The 20918-nt window shown below is 41.8% G+C and overlaps 1 gene segment (V, D, J or C); it reads right to left on the bottom strand.

The window, feature by feature from the left end:
- Positions 1-20886, bottom strand: part of LOC134497077 (T-cell receptor alpha chain constant-like) — a 58371-nt gene extending 37485 nt beyond the window's left edge. Inside the window, 1 exon segment of the C gene segment in view lies at positions 20873-20886. Within this exon segment, the coding sequence occupies positions 20873-20886 (14 nt within the window).
- Positions 20887-20918: the final 32 nt, after the last annotated feature.

The raw sequence follows: 20918 nt of genomic DNA, 5'->3' as shown, positions 1-20918 counted from the left end.
CATTACTGTGAAATATGAGTGGACCAACATACCTGGCATAATGATCAGCCTCGTGCCGGATCCCCAAGTGATCTTATTGATGTTATTGTCCACAACGTTACAGTCCTTTACAAAAACTAATTAATTAAAGGCAGACCTTGCTACTGACTTCAATTACTCTCCATCTGGTCAAAACCCAATCAACCCATCATGGATTCATTCTGATAATAAATATCTTCTCCCCTTCCCCAATATTTTGACATTCCCATTCCATATATCCCCTCCTACTCACCAGGTCTCACTTCTAGCCTAGTTCTTCTTCTAAATACTGTCTTTCTATTGTTATTAGACACACAATAGAAGAATCCTTCACAACAAATACCAGGAATAAAGGGCTAAAACTTACCTGGCATTACATTCAGCCTAGTACCACTTCCAAAGATGGGCTTATTGTAGCCACCGGTAGACACAGTGATTTCTGCCTTGACAAAAACATGTCCTCCCATTGATAGGAACGCTCCTAAATTTTTTTGCAAAGCTAAATCTCCAGCCCTCAGGATTAAAATATCAGGGACAGCTGCTATTAGAAATCTGAAACATCATTTGGACTTCTGTCCCTGTGGAATATTTTTCTCTGGGCTCTGGTTCTTCAGAGGTTTTAACCCACTCTGCCATTTCCAGCCCCATAATTCAGAGAGATTCCAGAATCTTACTTATTGTAAGCACCCATGCGGGAAAGTCAGATACCAAATATTGGGAAGGGGTAAATGTGAGACAGGCAGGACATGAGAAGGATAAAGGGAATGAAAAGTTGAAGCTTACTTGGGGCCACATCCAGTTCAGTTCCACTTCCAAAGGTGAGCTTATACACACCACCATCAGATGCACAGTGCTTCTCTTCTTGACAAAAACTGCTCGAAGCAGGAGAACATGGAAAGGGAAGGTAGTGGAGATGCCCACAAAAATGCTTGGCTTGGCAGAGAAAGACCTTTTCTGCAGTTCACACCACTAAGCTGAAAGACACATTCAGTTGTCTTGCTTCCCACCTGAAATGAAATCTGAGCACATTTTGGGCCTCAGATTTATATCCCATTGTTACAATGAAGTTCTCAGCCTCAGGTCCTTCTGTGTCTCCCTCATGGTTAAGACTTAGATACCCAGGGACCTTCTCCTTACCTCTCTTGCCCTCAAAACCCCTATCTCTATAAAGAATGCTCAGAAGCAGTCATAAACAGCTTGGAACTGTACACAAAAGATGAATTCCTTCACATGGGGAATGAAAACGGTGAAGCAATACAGGGAGGGAGGGAGAATGTATGGATTTCCTGATTTCTGTTTCTATGCTTTCTTCCTCACAAAGAAGGAACGTTATCAATTCATACTGATTTTTAAAAACATTTTCAGTGAGGTAAGAAAACATCAGCTATGTAAATTTCTAAATTTCTAAAACCATGTAGTAAGTATAAAGCAAAGTTACATTCACTCCGAAAAGGAATGGGGAAAAAAAATCCTCCAGTTCAAAGCAGTGAAGTTGACCCTCGACTCTTGTGTAACACCCATGAGCAGCCCACCTACTGAGGTTGTCTGACATACCTGGCATTATGGTTAACCGGGTGCCTTGCCCAAATGCCACTTTCCCATAGCCACCTTGATTACACAGTATGAATAGGCTTTACAACAAATGGAAGGAGAAACACAGCTTTTTGCTTCTCTCCAATTTGCGCATTCTTAAATGAACATAAATTAAGCACTTAATAAAGCACCATGGAGTAATGTGAAGTCCCTGATCTAGTATGCAAAAATCCAGAGGAAACTTCCAGCTTGGGAAAACTGCCCTAATTAACATCTTAGTTTTTGGGATTCCAGAAAACTGCTCTTTTAGAAGCCAGGACATTTCTCTCTGTTACACACTCAGGTTGCAACTGTACTTACTTGGCCTTACAATCAACCTTGTACCAGATCCAATGAGAAAACTATAGCTTTGCTCACAGCAATGTGGCCCTTCAAAAAAAAGCCCACAAATTTAGAGTTTTCACTGAATGTTAGCATTCACTTCGCATAATATGAATCCTTTAAACCAACATTTATGGCTTACTGTTTTGTGCAAATGCAACCATGATGAATTCAACAAAACATGGTTCAACAAACCACAGCTTTAAAAGAGTCTGAAGATAAGAAGCCCAGCAATCCAAACATATTTGGAAGGTGCCTCTTTGGGGGAAGCTAGATTTGAAAATCATTTGCATCTTTTTTTCCTCCCCTGGGTTTTGCGATATGATCTTTGGGAAATCCAAGATTTTTTCTCCTTCTTGCTAACTGTGGCACACCAGAAAGACCTCTAACCCAGAGAGAAAAGGGGCTGATCTCAGAAGAGAGCAAATGCAGGAAAGTTCAAGAGGAGCAGAAAAACTTACTTGGCACAACAGTCAGCCTTGTGCCCGATCCCCAAGTGATTTTGTAACTGCCATCAACCACAGAGTTACAGTCCCTTACACAAACCTATTGACACGAAACAGACCCTGCTACTGGCAGAGGCAGCTATTTGACTATTCCTCCAGTCAAAATCCAGTCAACTGGGGACAAATAAAGTTGAGGAAGGCTAATATGGACCCATCACCCTGAGCTCCTTCAATTGAAAGGATTGGCAGTAGGGATGAAGTCAACATAATCTCTTCAAATACTTGGTTTCCCCATTGTTTTTTTTTTTCCATTGTTATGACATTGATAGACACATGATGATCTGTAGAAAATTTCAGATTTACCAGGTTAGGGAGCTAAATGCTTTTAGACAGAATCAGATCATTGGCCACAGTAGCGTAGAACTCTTAATCTACCTTTTCCCAATGTGGGTCCTCCCGGATGTTGGACAACAACTCCCCTAATTCATCTCAAGAACAAATGTGAGACCTTCTACACAAAAAGCTAAGGCTTTCCTACTGAATTATGGATTGTTATTCTCTCCATCTGGCCCTTGCCAGAATTCCCCAAGGATGGTTCTCCAGATGTCTTGGACCTCAACTCCCATCCTTGCTGGCCTGGTTAAGAATGAGGGGAATTCCAACCCAACGTATCTGGAACACAGGCTTGTGGAAAGCTACCATAACTCTTTAAGATGCCAAAGGGCCATGGGACATAGCCCCTCTTCCACTATCCTTCATATCTGGCAATTTGTTCAATGTGCTTTATCCAGTATTTACTGGAAAGAAGGACGAGGAGGGGGGATGTCACATCTTCAAGCTTATGTGGCCTTACAGTCAACCTTTCATTGGATCCAGTCATGAAACTACTGTATAACCTTTGTCACATACATGCAATACATACAGCCTTACACTTTGACTTACTTGCAAAAACTCCTAATCTTGTTCCACTCCCAAAGACAACTTTCCAACTTCCACCTTAGTTCATCACAGTGAAACAAATCTTTTCATTAATCTCTTTTGTCCAGTGTGTTTCCAGTTGTTTGGGGACTGCAAGTCCCAGAAGTTCCAGTCCATGCCCATGCTGATGACTTATTCTGGGATTGGTCATCAAAACAGATATGGCCACATCAGGTAAAGGAGGGTCAATCTGGACGCCTAGCTACAAGCTCCTTGTGTTGAAAGGATTGGGGATGGGGTTGAAGTCAAAGGAATCTCTTCTAATTAATTTGTTTCCAGAAATCAAAAATGATTATCAATTGTTGCCTTTGCAGGATTATCAAATATTCATATTTGTTTCATGCCAACTAATCTCAAAGTTGAGTTCAGAGTTTTGCCATATCACAGATTTGACAAAAATATCCCATCATGTATCCAGAATCCCTGCCTGGGTTGTCCCTCTCTTGAAGGTGACTTTGCAGCTTCTCTCAAAGTGCTCATTCCCCAGAATTCACTGTCCCCTCAAGAACTTCTACCTCTTAAGGATATTGGTTTGACTTCCCCTGCTTCACATCATGTTGAGGGAGGCTGAATTAAGAGCTGAACTGTGTCCCTTATTTCCCTCTTTAGGACATGGGAATTCCCTGCTTTAGGAAGTGGGGAATGATCCTCACTCCACTGATGTATCTGCATAATGAGAACAACTCTGTCAATCCTTGCTTAGAGAGGACAAAACATCCCACCAGTGCGTTCATAAAATTACTTACTTGGTACTATGTTCAGTCTTGTACCAGACCCCCAAGTGAATTTGAAAGCATTATTCACACAGCATTACAATCCTTTCTAAAAAACCCATCATCTTAAGGCAGCACAGCTATCACGTTCAGTAAGAGAGAAAAGAAAAACTCTATTATCCCCTTTGCCTCTTAACATTCAGCAGTCAGAGAAATCAATTCTAAATGAATTCCCCTTAGAACACAAGAATGGGAAGGTCAGTTGCAAAAATTGTAGAAAGATGGCCTTTTATTCCACGAAAGCTAATGCCATTTGATAAAATTTTAATCTTAATTTTAAAGATATCTAAAGTGACTCATAAAGACTTTTTAAATGTTAAATTTAAAGTTAGTTGTAAAAGGGGCTATCAGACTCCTTCTACCATAGGGCAATAAGTAATTGTAATATAGATCTCAGTGTTGACCCACTTTAATCAAGCCCTTAATCTGTCTCAGAGAAGGAAGGAAGGAAGGAAGGAAGGAAGGAAGGAAGGAAGGAAGGAAGGAAGGAAGGAAGGAAGGGAAGCTCAAATCTCTCTTAAAAATGAATCACTACAATATCACTTACTTGGTATAACAAGGAGTTTGGTTCCTGTCCCAAAAATGAGTTTACTGCTTCCTCCTCCATAATTTGCACATTGACTCAGACCTCTGCAATATCTCTACCTTGGCAGACAACGTTTTCACTGCTTTGTTCCTGCCTGATGATAACAGCTTCATTTCAAAAATTTTGCCCAGGGAATAAATCAGGGGAGATTTAGGATAATGATAGACCTGGTCCCGTCCCAAAGGCATCCCAGAACACAAAATTCCACTCAGATCATTTCCTGAGATTTTGGTGGGATTAAGCCCTCTCAGTACACATCTGAAGCTTTTGGTTCCTGATTTCCTTCAACAGAGGAAGAGGAGGAGATTCCACAGACATCTGCAATCCTGCAACAAGTTGCCCCTCTAGCAAAAATTCATGCAAGAGCTCATCTTTCTGGAGGAATCCCAACCCCAAAAAGTCAGCCAGATATGTGAGACACTTTAGATCAGGGGCATTTGGATTACTTTTAGTAGAAAGACCACACTGACCACGATGGTCAATGCTGGGTATGGGGAGGACACCCCAAAGAGTTAGAAAGGCGAAGTCTAAAACTAAATGGGACTAAACTGAGTACAGCTAAATTTCTCCCTATGATAACTTCTCAAGTATTTTCGTATCTTGTCTTCACAATTCAAAGGGCTCTGAGAGAGTCCTCAAGCCTCTCGAGGCAATACATATCCTGGCGTGCTCCAGATCCCTCCTTCCATATCAGATTAAACAGTGCTCTAAATATTGTGCAAGGCAGACCCAGCCCAATGTAGCCAAATGGAAATCCAACAACCTGCTCTTACTCTGAGCTTCATTTCAGATCCCAATACGACCCTGTAACCGTTATGCATGATGGCACTAAGTCTCCTGATCAACCCTGAGAAAATCTCTCCACACAGACATGCTTGGAAGCACCTAACTGCTCAGGGAATGCGGGCACCTTGGATCGTACTTATTCCTCAAACATTGAAGGTTCTTCTCAGATATTATCAACTATGTGGGCAATAAAGGTATTTCCTTACAAACATTTTTGCAGTATGAGACATTTCAAATGCAGATTTTTCACCCCTTTTGTTCCTGAATTCGAACACTAACATGGAAAGTGGCTGGAATGGATTGAAGGCTAAAGATACGAAGTGTTGAGCTGGCACACGGACCAGAAATGGATCCTTCTTCAGCAAGTCTTTCAGGGATGTTGATGAGATCCTCCCTTATTTCTCTCTCTCTCTCTCTCTCTCTTTAAATGATTCTCACATAGTGAAGAGACAATGAACTGGAACTTACGTGGGGTGACCATCACTCTGGTGCCTTTTCCAAACAGGACATTTCTGTAGCTACCTGTAGACTCACAGTGTCTCTTGCCTTAACAAAAATATATGCGAAGGAGGAGATTTGCACGCACTTGATCTGGATTATTGAAATTGGTAGGGAAAAAAAAATACCAATTTGCCAATTTTCCCACTACACTGAACTTCTGCAAAAGTCCCCTCACTGGTTCTTCAGAGGCTTTAACCCACTCTGCCATTCCCAGCCCCATAATTCAGAGAGATTCCAGAGTCTTACTTATTGAAAGCACCCATATGGGAAAGTCAGAGACCAAATATTGGGAAGGGGTAAATGTGAGAGAGGCAGGACATGAGAAGGATAAAGGGAGTGAAAAGTTGAAGCTTACTCGGCATCACATCCAGTTTAGTTCCACTTCCAAAGGTGAGCTTGGTCAGGCTACCACCAGATGCACAGTGCTTCCCTTCTTGACAAAAACTGCCCAAAGCAGGAGAACATGGAAAGGGAAGGTAGTGGAGATGCCCACAAAAATGCTTGGCTTGGCAGAAAAGGACCTTTTCTGTAGTTCTCAACAACTTGGTGGGGCCTGGATCTGAGGGCTTCAATCTCAACTTTCAGCAATTCACAGCCAGTAAGGTGACTTTAGACTGACTGCTGCACATCAAGAGCAAATGTGTTCCTCTTAGCTCTATCCTCAATATTTGAGAACTAGCAAAAAATCAAGGATTGTGAACTTGTTTGCACAGAGGGGATGACCATGGTGAAGCAGTACCGGAAGGGAGGGAGGGAGAATGTATGGATTTCTTGATTTCTGTTTCTGTGCCTTCTTCCTCACAAGGAGGAATGTTATCATGAATCAACCCATCAATGATTCATCCTGACAATAACTATCTTCTCACCCGCCCCAATATTTTCACTTTCCCAATCAATCTTTTCCCTCCTACTCACCAGGTCTCACTTCTAGCCTAGTTCTTTTTTGAAATACCATCCTTCTATTTTTATTAGACAAACAAGAGAAAACTCCTTCACAACAAAATAGTACTACCTTATTGTCCTAGATTGGTGTCCTGCAGATGTGTGGGAAAAAAGTGCAATACTTTCCACCCAACCTGGGGAAGATAGAGGCTTCCTTTTTTTCCCTTTGCTTTTGTGGGGGAGCTGATTCCATATACGAACTTTGAAGTTTAGGAACCATGAGAAAATGCCTCTATCCCCAGAGCACTGGCAAAGTTTGTTCCAATACAATCACTGATTTTATCTTTTTAAATTAAATTTAATTAAATTTAATTATTTCAGTGAAAGATGTGTTCTGTATAAGGGAACCAGAATAATGCACACACTTTGAAAGACTTACCTGCAAGAACTCTTAATCTTGTTCCACTCCCAAAGACAACTTTCCTATTTCCACCATAGTTTATCACAGTGAAACAGATCTTTTCGTAAACCTCTTTTGTCCAGTGTGTTTCCAGTTCTTTGGGGACTGCAAGACCCAGAAGTTCTAATCCACCCCCATGCTGATGACAAATTCTGGGATTGGTCATCAAAATAGATATGGCCACATCAGGTAAAGGAGGGTCAATCTGGACCCATAGCTACTTCTGAAAGATATTGCTTACATTTCACCTGGTGCATATCATGTTGAGGGAGGCTGAATTAAAAACTGAACTGCGTCCCTTATTTCCCTCTTTAGGGCATGGGAATTCCCTGCTTTAGGAAGTGGGGAATGATCCTCACTCCACTGATGTATCTGCATAATGAGAACAACTCCGTCAATCCTTGCTTAGAGAGGAGAAAACATCCCACCAGTGCATTCATAAAATTACTTACTGGGTACTACGTTCAGTCTTGTACCAGACCCCCAAGTGAATTTGAAATTATTTACACAGCATGACAATCCTTTCTAAAAACCTATACTTACTGGACTAGTTATGGAAAGTCAAAGGCTAGTAACAGTAGGAGTAATTGAATATATGTTGAAAAGGAAGGAAGGAAGGAAGGAAGGAAGGAAGGAAGGAAGGAAGGAAGGAAGGAAGGAAGGAAGGAAGGAAGGAAGGAAGGAAGTAGTTTTGATAATCACTGGAAACCGCTTATAAATGGGGAGGGGGTGGGAAGAACAAGGAAAGGACCCTCTTGCAGTGACCACCATACCAGGAATAAAGAGATAAATCTTACTTGGCATTACGACCAGCCTAGTCCCACTTCCAAAGACGACCTTATAGTTGCTACTGGTAGACACAGTGATTTCTGCCTTGACAAGAACATGTCCTCCCATTTGTAGGAACACAGCTAAATTTCTTCAAAAAGCTAAATCTCCAGCCCTGAGGATCAAACTCTTGCTTACCACTGCCCCATTTGGAAATCTGAAATTTAGATGGGAATTCTTAACACTTCCAGAAGCCCCTCTTTGCAGAAAGCTCAAGTAGTACCGTATTTGCATTTCCCGTCTCCCCTTGTAATATGTCTTGAGGAACCCAAGATATTTTCTTCATTTTGCCAAACCATCTAGGAAAAGACAAAGGGTCTCCAACACACAAGCAGACAGAAGTCATACAGCAAATACATAAATTGATAAGCGGACCAACTTACTGGGCATAATAATGAGCCTCATGCCAGGTCCCCAAATGAATTTGTAATTGTCATTGTCCACCATGTCACAGTCCCTTACAAAAACCCATTCGGTCCAGGCAGACCTTGCTACTGATTTCAATTATTCTCCATCTAGTCAAAACCCAATCAACCCATCAGTGATTCATCCTGACAATAACTATCTTCTCCCCCTCCCCAATATTTTCACCTTCCCAATCCATATTTTCCCTCCTACTCACCAGGTCTCACTTCTAGCCTAGTTCTTCTAAATATCTCCTTCTAAACTGGCTGTGTCTTCCATCTTGGCGTTTCTAACCCCCTCCTAAAGAGCTGTTTTTTTGGAAACAAAAAACATCAAGCATCTCTCCAAATCCATCAATCTATTTTTGTGGGGTCATTTTCTTTGTACCAAGGAAACTGGATTTTTCTGTGGTGACCACTAACTAGTTCATAGTTAGTGAACTGGTTATGAAAATTCATAGACTAGTAACAGTAGGAGTAAGTGAATATATGTTGGAAATAGAAGGGGAAGGCAGGCAGGCTTTAGTTTTATTAATCACTGAAGACTGCCTATAAATGGCGGGGGGGGGGTGAGCAAGGAAGGACCCTCTTGCACTGACTACAATAGCAGAGATGAAGAACTTAAACTTACTTGGCATTACGACCAACCTAGTCCCACTTCCAAAGATGGTTTTATAGTCTCCACCGGAAGACACAGTGCTTTCTGCCTTGACAAGAACATGTCTTCGTTTGTGTATCTGCAATTGTAACTTCCTTTTGAAAAGCTAATTCTCTAGATTTTAGCATTTAAATGTTGAGGACTGCAGCTACTGGAAATCTGAAGGATCATTTCAAGATCTGTATCTATAAAATTCTTTCCTTTGGGCTCTAGTTTCTTCAGAAGTATGAATCCTCATGCCCCTTCCATCCCATAATTTCAAGACTCCTTTCAAGCATTTCCAGACTCTTCCATACTGTGCCATCCAATTTATCTGTTCAGAAAAAGCCTGTGTAAGTATGTTGAATTGCAGCCTCACTAAAGGAGCGAAGGCTTCATGGCACCCACAATCCGCTATCCCTTTATCTGCAAGTAAACCCCACTGCACTGAGCGCCCTCTACTTCTGAGTAAACATACAGAGAATGACAGGGTTAACCTGTTACTGTCTCTTTATCAAAGAAGTTTGGAAAAGGAAGGAAAGAGCTCTAGGTTCCAATATACCAATCAAATTGTCTAAACAGAAGAAAACACATTTCAGGAGACAGTTTTCTAACCTTTCTTGTTTTTGACATTTGAAGCTGCCCTGAATTCTATGCATCAAATCCTCAAAACCGGGGAATAACAGAGAAATAGTAGCACTGCCCTGGGACTTTGCCATGGAAAGAAATACTTCAGGCATGAATAGCAGGAGAGGGAAGCACAGAGAACACACTCACAGGGTAAGACCTGCAGCTTTGTCCCAGGTCCAAACGTAAACTTGGTCCCGTAACTGGCACAGTGATGTTTGCCTTAGCACAAAGTCTTACAGGGACACACCTGGGACTGTCCCCATCTAGAGAAAGTACTTTGCATAAGGACCGTTCTTCTAGGATGAGGCAATGCCCCCAATGTTTACTTCTGAGTAAACGTACAGTAAACCGTCCCCATCCAGAGAAAACCGCCCACAGGAGGGGGTTCGAGAAGGGTCAGTTCCTGGCCACATTCATGCTACCAAAGCTATGCAGGTGAAAAAATGGTGGGGCTTCAATGGCTTGGTGGTGGCTTCCAAACTGACTTTTTAAACTCCCTCCTTGTGGATAGCCCTGCATACTTTCTAGGAGCCCCAGGATTTTGTCTCCAGCAGCAATTCCACTTTTCTAGCCACCACCCAAGGAGATTAAAGTTCTCTTGGAAAGAAAAAACATCAACCATCTCTCTGAATCCATCAATCTATTTTTGTGACTCTATTTTCTTTATATCAAGGAAATTCTTTTTTTCTGAGATAATCAATAACTGGTTCATAGTTACTGAACTAGTCATGGAAACTAATAGACTAGTAACAGTAGGACTAATTGAATATATGTTGGACACAGATGGGAAAGAAAGAAGGACTTGAGGGGGGGGAGATGGGCGGTGATAAAATTTGATAGATAAATAAGGAAGGAAGGAAGGAAGGAAGGAAGGAAGGAAGGAAGGAAGGAAGGAAGGAAGGAAGAATACTTTAGTTTTGATCATCACCGAAGACTGTGTATAAATGGGGGAGGGGGATGAACAAGGAAAGGACCCTCTTGGAATGACCACAATACCAGGAATGAAGGGCTAAAACTTACTTGGCACTACAAACAGCCTAGTCCCACTTCCAAAGATGGGCTTTTCATAGCCAGTGTTAGAGACACAGTGCTTTCTGCCTTGACAAGAACATGTCCTCCCATTTTTAGATTTTACAAACCTAAATCTCCAGCCCTCAGGACTAAAATATCACAGACCGTTCCTATTGGAAATCTGAAACTTCTTGTAGAATTCTGTCCCTGTAAAATGCTTTATTTTGGGCTCTGTTACTTCAGAGTTTTTAACCCACTTTGCTGTTCCCAGTCCCATAATTAGAGGGTTTCAAGAATCTTACTTATCATGCACCCATGTGAAAAGCCAAATACCAAACATTGGGAAGGGGGCAGGACACAAGAAGGATAAAGGGAAGGAAAAGCTGAAGCTTACTTGGGGTCACATCCAGTTTAGTTCCACTTCCAAAGGTGAGCTTATCCAAGGCAAAACTAGAGGCACAGTGCTTCCCTTCTTGCCAAAAACTGCCCAAAGCAGGGGAACATTGAAAGGGAAGGTAGTGGAGATGCCCCAAAAATGCTTGGTTGGCAAAAAAAAGACCTTTGTCCACCACGTTTCTTGGTGGGCTCCCAATGTGAGAGCTTCAGGTTCCAAATTTCTCAGCAATTCACAGCCATTAAGATGACGTAAGGTTGACTGTTGCATCTCATGGTAGTGAATTCCAAAGCTGAATTATATGTTGGATAAAAGGTGTAAGCTCTTGATCCCAATACCACTTGATCACTGAGGCACCCAACTCATGCCAAAACTGGAAACACACTTTCATCTAGAAGGAGCAAACCTCAGTACGTTCTGTACCCCAGAACTTCTCAGTGGCCAAATCATTGGGGTACCATCTTTGATGATTTAAACATATGCCTCTCCCTAATGAATATGCAATGCCTTCCAGATTCCTACCTGCTCTTACAATGAGTGTTGTTCCAGATCCGAACAAGATCTTTTCTAGATTGATACCCACAACAGCACAACTCATTACAAAAAACAGCAACAAGACAAGAATCTTGTCACCAGAGCCATCCCAATTATATCCAAGCTCGAATAAACCTCTTTTGTATTGCAATTTTTCAGAGAGTATGTCTGCATTTCAAGACAGGTTTGTTCAGCTGTATTAACCATTCAGCGACTAAGTCACAGCTGTCACCACGATCAGAGGGACAGAATTATGGGATTTTAGATTACATTGAGAAGCAGAGGAAAGAACTGAGAGCAGGATGAACAAATTGGTCACATTTCAGGCCTTCCAAAAACGTTGGAAGTTTAGTAGCTGCTTACATCTGAAAATGGTGATTGTTACCTAAGGCTGGGGGAACCCTGGGTACAACTATCCATTAGAAAAAGGGTGTTTCATTGTTGACTATCTTCAAAGATCTCTCTGTTGGGGATCTAGCATTTTAGGGAACAGAACCATCGTTTGATTATTTGCCAGCTTAGGATTTAAGGGGTTGTATGAACCGAGACATGGAGCAACAGTACTGATTGCTTAATAGTGTTGAAAGGTTTGTGTGTTTCTGGGAGGGACATTTCAGATCAAAGTCATTTTCCCCAACTGGAAATGCTGAGTCTAGAATTGAATATGCAATTTTCTAGAATATAATAAATACTATAAATACTACAAATTTGTACAATACTAAAATACTACAAACTGCAATAGCAGAGATGAAGAACTAAAACTTACTTGGCATTACGACCAACCTAGTTCCACTTCCAAAGATGGTTTTATAGTCTCCACCGGAAGACACAGTGCTTTCTGCCTTGACAAGAACATGTCTTCGTTTGTGTATCTGCAATTGTAACTTCCTTTTGAAAAGCTAATTCTCTAGACTTCAGGATTAAAATGTCAAGGACTCTGGCTACTGGAAATCTGAAGGATCTGCAGCAAGATTGTTATATGCTCAGAAATGGAAAGGCTCAACACGACCCACAACGGAGGAATGGATCGTGAAGAAGATGCAATTTGCAGACATGACTAAACTGACCTCTCTGGTTAAAGAAAAGAGAACATCTACATTTATGGCTGACTGGAAACCTTTCTGCAGGAAACAGAAAAAATGCACTTGTGATTTGTGGTTTTGATGATTAGAAAAATCATTAAATAACAGGAAAAGGTCTCAAGATGGGCTTGTTCCATCTGCAAGTATCTGGATTGACTTTTGTGCTCACCCCTTTTCCAAATGTCATTTCTGTAACTACTGGAAGAGGAACAGCACTATAAAATATTGTTTTACAAAAACTCCAGAAAAGAGATTCTCTGCATTTCTCTTCATATATTCCCGCATTCCCTACTTGATATTGGCATTTAACACAATCAGTTGAAGTGTAAAGAAAATCTACATATTCAAGAGCCAGGTTGGTCTAGTGGTTAAGGCAATGGGCTCGAAACCAGGAGACTGAGAGTTCTAGTCCTGCCTTAGGCAGGAAAGCCGGCTGGGTGACCTTGGGCCAGTCCCTCTCTCTCAGCCCAACTCCCTCTCAGGGTTGTTGTTGTGGGGAAAATAGGAGGAGGAAGGAATGTTAGGGATGTTCCCCACCTTGAATTATTTGTAAAACGAATAAAGGTGGGATAAAAAATAAAATAAAAATAAGTAAGCATTCAAACAATGATGGTCAACTGCATGCTTCAGCTGGAGCCTTTTACCCAAGAAGGAGTCTTCAGTGCAATTAAGAGAATCCATGACAGTTGCTATTTGTGCTGAAAAATGGTATCAATCTCAGCTTTGATGTTATATCTACAAGTTTAATGCAAGGGCTTTCACTTTCTTGGTTTAAAAGATAGCAGGGTATTTGCAGAACAAGAAACTAATGTAACCAAACTCTCAGGAGATTAAGAGAGCTGGACTAGGTGATCCTTCAAGTCCCTTTCAACTCTACAATTCCATGAATCTATGATAAACGGACCTTCTCTGTCTGGGAGAAATCTAGACCTTATTTATTGAGAGTGTCCTGTGGAAGCACCCATTCACCAAATGTGCATCAGAATATGTTGACTTTTGTTTCAGATCAGAAGGTGGTCTGCCAAGTTTCTTTATGGAGACTATGGAATGCATTGCTACTTGGGAAGCTTTCAATTAGAGAGAAGTCTAGCTACCACGAATGTCATTTTTTGGTTCCTCCTTGTTTCCCTTTGTTCTCCTCTTAAATTTAAGCATCCCTTTGAGAAGCTGTTGCTTTAAAAGTTTCTGTTCAAATAAGTACCTACTTTAGCACAGCTTTCTCACAGCATATGCCTTTTCCTGCAGGCATTTGCTTGATCAGCACTTTTAACAGAGACGTTTTACTGCAAAATCTGAGGAAAATGTCTGTTTAGATACAAATTGCATGACTTCGTACATCTCAGATCCTATGTTGAAACCAAAAGAAATGAAATCAGGTGATGGAAGGATTCCTTAACTTACTTGGTGATATAACCAACCGAGTGCCAGACCCCAAAGTGAAATCAGCGTAGTTATTTCCCACAGTAATGCAGTCCTTTACAAAAATTGTATTAGATCCAGATGTTACCAGTAGTTTCCAGGAACCGTTAGAAGTACCATATGATCACTTCTCTGTTCAGACCAGAATCCTCTTATCACCACATCAATCACCCCCTCCCCACAAGTACCTGAATTTCACCATGAATTTTCTACATCTGTGTTACCAGGTGGGACATGCAGCCTTGTTCCACCTCCAAATAATATTTTACCCCATGAGCTGTTCACCCAGGAGAAAATCTCTTTGCAAAACCTTGGCCCACTTCTACCAGACCTTGGAGATGGAGAAGGGAGATTGGAAATGGCCAATTGTTGTGCAGTCATTAAGTCATGTCCAACTCTTCATGACCATAGCACACCAGACCTCCTGCAAAGCATGCTCCTCTGGATGCCACTGGATCTGGTGGGATGAACCAGGAAAGAACCCTCTTGCACTGACTACAATAGCAGGAATAAAGGATTAAAACTTACTTGGCAATACGACTAACCTAATCCCACCTCCAAGGATGAACCTAGTGTTGTCAGTTGGAGTCCCTTACTTCTGAGTAAACATACAGAGAATGACAGTGCTAGCCTGTTACTGTCTCTTTATCAAAGAGGTTTGGAAAATGAAGGCAAGAGCTCTAGATCCCAATAAAACATACCAGTCAAATTGTCTAAAGAAAAGAAAACTCATTTCAGGACACAGTTTTCTGATGTTTTTCATTTTTAACGTTTGAAGCTGCCCTGAATTCTCAGTGCTAAATCCTCCAAAACTGGGGAATGACAGGGAAATAGTAGCACTGCCCTGGGACTTTCCCATTGGAAAGAAATACTTTAAGCAAGAATAGCAGGAGAGGGAAGCACAGAGGACACACTCACAGGGTGAGACCTGCAGCTTTGTCCCAGGTCCACACGTAAACTTGGTCCCGTAACTGGCACAGTGATGTTTGCCTTGGCACAAAGCCTTACAGGGACACACCTGGGACCGTCCCCACCTAGAGACAATGCTTTGCGTAAGGGCCATTCTTCTAAGACGAGGCAATGCCCCCACAGCTTTCCCAGCTTATCTGGTTGGGTTGGCAACTGAGGCAAAAGCATGGCAACATTGCCCATTAACAGCAAGGGGTCTGGTCTGTTACAATCACGTGCCCATACCTACATCTCCAGAAGCACATGGTCTCTCCTGGAATAGTTCCATGGTTCACGAATAAACTTATGGCTGTAAAGCTTCTAATTCAAGTGTTAGTTGGAATAAGGGCAGACACTACCTGCTCTTACACTCAACTTTGTTCCAGAACCAAAGACAGATTCTGGGATGCTAAAAACCACAGCAAGAGTATCTAATTCAGTGAACCATCAACTGCCCAGCTCCTGTTTAACTCTAAGCACAAGATCCAGTCTACCCTACCTGGAACATCTACCTTAAGAGTTGCACTCGTGTGCAAATTCACGTGCATTTCTATACATTTGTCCTGTTTGCATGTATCAGGATGCACGCTCACGCTCGCCCTGTTCCCCAGTGGGAATCAGCAGCCACGGGAATCTGGCCTGAGCTCCCAATTATTCCTTTGCAAAAATGGCAGGCGAAGGTTGTTTTATATTGCCCGCTCTGTCCTTTCCCCCGTCCTCAGTTTCACATCGCCATTCATGTAAGCTGCACAAGCATTGGAGCCATAAAGAAAAGCCATGTATTAAAATATTCATTTCAAAAAGGTTATTTATAAAGTGGTGGAGTTTAAGCTACTTGTGGAGAAGGATTCAGCGACTGGATTGCAAATTTCCCCTGTTCTCGGTCTTAATACCGGGTTACGGCTGCGGTACGGAGAGCAGTTTTAAAAATCTTTGCAATCCATTCTTTCTATCAATCTTCTTCATCACTTCACAATTATTCCTTTTCATTTTCAATTCTCCTAGGCAAAGTTTTCTATGGTGTCTTATCGTAAACACAGACTGATAGACAAGAATTACCTGCTTTTACTATTAACTCTGTTCCTTTTCCAAAATGAAGCCTGTAGTTCTTACTTGTTAAAACCACAGTCAGTGAAGGCTTTACAGTATTGCAAGCCCCTTCCAGCCCAGCTGGATCCTTTCTTCGTAGGACCGCAGATTTTGAGCTTAATGTAATATAACCTGGGATAAAACTACAGGGAGTCCTCATTTAGTGAACACAATTGGGCCCTGCAATTTGGTTGTTAAGCGAAGCAGTCGCTAAGTGAAACCCCAACTGTGCTTATGATTTTGCTTCAGCTTTCCTTGTTTTACAGACCTGCAAAGGTCATAAATGTGAGGATTGGTCATAAAGTCACTTTTTCATCACTGTCGTAAATGTGAATGGTCGCTAAATGAAGGAGTCACTAAATGAGAACTACCTGTAAATCTAGTAATTTTAAGAATAGATGTAGTGAAATCAAGAAAAACAATGCTTAACCTAAGTCATATTGACTTCATGGGCAGAGACATCCATGGGGATCAAACAATCAAGATGGTGGCCACAACCATGTGATGCAGCCCCACCCCTATTTATGTGTGCCACATACATATAAAAAGAGGTGGGGAGGTTGATAACACTGTCACCATTGCCATCTCTTCTTTTTTTGACCCTACCCATTGATTTTGTCTTGATTTGAGCCACAGAGGACAATTTCTCAGTCAACTTTACCCCACAGGTTTCCCTCACAAGTTTCTCAGCAGTTTACCTCACAGTTTTCTCAGTCACTTTACCTCACAGGTTTCCCTCACAAGTTTCTCAGCAGTTTACCTCACAGGTTTACTTCACCTGTTTACCTCACAAGTTTCTCAGTAAAGTTTACCTCACAGGTTTACTTCACCTGTTTACCTCACAGTTTTCTCAGTCAACTTTACCTCACAGGTTTACCTCACAAGTTTCTCAGTAAAGTTTACCTCACAGGTTTACCTCACAAGTTTCTCAACAACGTTTACCTCAGAGTTAACACTGCAGAAAAAAATTAAGAAAATATTCAGCACTTCCCTTTGAAACTAAGGATGGGCAAGGATCACCATTCTGGAAGAGAGCGTGACACTTCCCAAAAATTGCAGAAGGAGGAAGCATGTACTCTATCCTCTTTGGTAAAGTCTGTTAAAAGCCCTCACTTGTTACGAGGCACTGATTCTAAAATGTTGAACCTTCCTTATCTCCTGTTGAAATTAAGATTAAGGACATGCAATTGTTTCTTGTTCAATTTAGTTCCTCAGAAATGAATGGAAAGGGGGCTTTGGAGCATGGGATTGCACAAATAATGCTTGTTGGCTGCTCCTTAATCCAAACACAAATATCCCAGAGATGGTGCTGCAGTTCCGGATGGTGGCCAAGTGATCCTGGGACGGGACAGGCTGTTCCATACAGAGTGGCTCGAATATTCTGCAGATTGCTTGGACAGCTGGCAAAAGCAACCCTCACAACGGCTGGCATTTAACTTGGCGTTTTCTGACATTCTTATATTGCCAGCTAATTTAGAATTTTCAGGACGGATACCGAAGCAGGAGGACATTAAAAGAGGTGCCAGGACTGAAACAAACAGCATTGTGTTTATTTAAATTGTCCCCAGTAATGGACTTGCAGGGAAGGAATGGCGGACTGAGCACGGCTCTGTGTTTTGCAGATCTGATGATTGTGGCTGAGATCAAGGAGCCAATGAGTATATCGGCTCCTTTGACCCTCTCTGGAGAAAGAGAGGACAGGAGATCAGCCACGTTGTGCTCCACATAGTTGCTCCTCATGAGAAGACTTCAAGGCAGTGGTCTCCAGAGGGTAGGAGACCCAGGAGACAAGGGAATTTGCTGTTCTTGCTCCAGCCACAGGCAAAGCCCTCACAGGACACTAAGGTTTCACTTCCTTTGCTAACCACCTGAAAGGGGTTGCTTCCGTTGGGCAAATGTTATAGCCCTTTCCCCCTGCACACCCAGAGTTCCTTAGTTTAGGCATCAGCAAAGGAAGTTTAGATATTAATGAGGATTAAGTGTCCAGCAAGCACTGGGCACCTGCTCGGATGAAAGAGGAAAATCATTATCTGATTGGGGTTCGAGCTGGAAGTTTGTTCTCTCATGGCTTGCAAGAGGAAATAGGAAGAGCTGGCTTGTCTAAGCAGCCTGACGTAATGATAGGTGGGAATGACCTTGGGAGACAGGAGGAAGAGCCTCAGGCTGGACAACTGGTATGTAAAAGAGATCTCAGCCCACAGGAGAAGGGAGGGCATGGGAAGCATTCCAGAAGGGGCCCTCCCTAGTTTTCCGGAGAGTAAAAGGAGAGGAGGGGAGAAAGACTTTCAGTCTTGCAAGACTCGGTTAATGTAACCTTACAATAAAGATAGAGCTAGTGATCATGACAGAACTCACTGAAATGGCTAAACTGCCTTGTTTGATCAGAGACAATATCGATGTTTATGGGTGACTGGAAACCCCTGATGGACTTTATGTGTAAAAAAGAAAATGAACTTATGATTTATGGCTTTGACGATTAGATAGGATAGATTATAGAAAGAAGAGAGTCACGCTGTAACCTTAGAGTAGGAGGTCAGTTTATAATTGCACTTATAACTGCTGTAATGAAGATTGGAAACCACTTCTTCGTGTCATTTTTCTTTGCTGTTCTTCTGCTACTCTTTTTCTTTTTGCACCTATAGGTTTTTTCTGGTTTTTTTTCTTTTTCCTTTTTCGCTCTATTTTGGTTTATATTAGTCTTATTCTTGTGTTCGAAACTTTCAATGAAATTATATAAAAAAGGGGAAAAAAAGAAATGGCAGGTCAATCATAGGTAAAGGTAAAGGTAAAGGTTTCCCTTGACGTAAAGTCCAGTCGTGTCCGACTCTAGGGGGCGGTGCTCATCTCCGTTTCTAAGCCTTAGAGCCGGCGTTGTCCGTAGACATTTTCCAGGTCATGTGGCCAGCATGACGACACGGAACGCCGTTACCTTCCCGCCGAAGCGGTACCTATTGATCTACTCACATTTGCATGTTTTCGAACTGCTAGGTGAGCAGGAGCTGGGACGAGCAACGGGAGCTCACCCCACCGCGCGGTTTCAAACCTTCCGATCGGCAGCTCAGCGGTTTAACCCGCAGCGCCACCGCATCCCACAGGACACATGGGTAAATCTCACATCCTATGTACAAGGACGATCAGAGGGGAGGGTCAAAAAAGTCAAAATGGCATCGGTGACTGCACTATTGAAACACTGCCCCTTTCTTTACATCCATACTCTGCATACAACTCCTTGCCCTCCTTGCTGCATGTCTTGGTGAATGTTTGGAACACAGAATTCTCTTTGGCCAAAAAGCAACCACAGTGGTGGGAAGGGGATGTTGAATTCCCTTGCCCTTAACTGATCCTGCCTCCTCTTCTCTCTTGCTTTTTTTATATAACCCTTGGGACAATTCTAACCCTGCAACAGCTTCTCTGCAGCCCTGAGACCTGACATAAACCCTCAACATTCACTGTCTGCAGTGAAGGAACATCCTTCCTTGGAAACCGTAAGGCAATTGGTTAAGAAACCATGGGTTGATGGCTCTTTCTGATGAAAATACATTAGTTGATCCCAGGAGGGGTAAGAAACTATTCATAGGTAGAGCTGATCAACATTTACGCTCTTTTTTATAACAAGTTTTGGTTCTGTGTCGCCGATTTCCCTGTTACACTTGTTATGGCAAAGGAAGACAGGGTTGTTATTCTTTTGATGAGAACATTCTAAAGAAAACGGGGAAGAGAAGTATCCTAATTCAGTACAAAGGAAGCAGAATAAATAAAAGCTATTCCAGAGTAGGAGACATGAGTTAAATATAGAATCATCCTATTAGGTCAACATCAGGATTAGATCTTATTTCTATTCCTTCTTCCAGGCCCTTCTGGAGGGAGGAGAAAAGGATAAAACAGACAGAGGGCCATGATAAATTTGCTGTCAGGCCTTTGGAATGGTGGACCTTGAAATCTATGACAGTTGGAGTAAGGAGTTTCTTGTGTACATTTCATTATGCCAGTGCTGTTATATTTGGTTTGAAAGTGAAATGGATGCATTCAATTAGACCAAGATTCCACAAATCAAATTATATTTAATAATCAAGGAATCCAATCCATTGACTCTAAAACCGATCCGTCTCCTCTGTCTTCTCTTTCTGAGGTCCAACCACCTTCTTATATCAGTTTTTGTTTTGCAAGACAAATGTACAGGTCAAATGTACAGGTATGACCCTCTGGCAAATCAATTATTGCCCTTGATGTCAACTGATAATTTTATTTATCAACTTATTTCATTACTTTTATTATAGCCACCCACTTCAATAGACTCTAATTATTTTGTGTTCTTGCCAAGAAACTTCTACATCTTACTTGATGGAAAGCTGAGCATTTAAATCCTCAAGCCATTCAGAATGTGCAAAATCCTGACTCTGAAGAGAGCAAACAAGACTAAGAATACGAGGAATATTCAGATGGAGCAAACACATTTTCTCAAAGTGGTAGGAAGTAATAAAAACCCCATTGAATCTGATCCAAATCAACTTCAACCTGGTACCACCCAGATGTATTAGACCGTGATTCCTACCTGATCATTCCCATTCCCTATGTAGAGGAGACCAAGTTAGAGAAGT

Source organism: Candoia aspera, chromosome 4 (assembly GCF_035149785.1).
Source record: "Candoia aspera isolate rCanAsp1 chromosome 4, rCanAsp1.hap2, whole genome shotgun sequence".
NCBI lineage: Eukaryota > Metazoa > Chordata > Lepidosauria > Squamata > Boidae > Candoia > Candoia aspera.
This window is presented reverse-complemented; position numbering and strand designations above follow the sequence as displayed.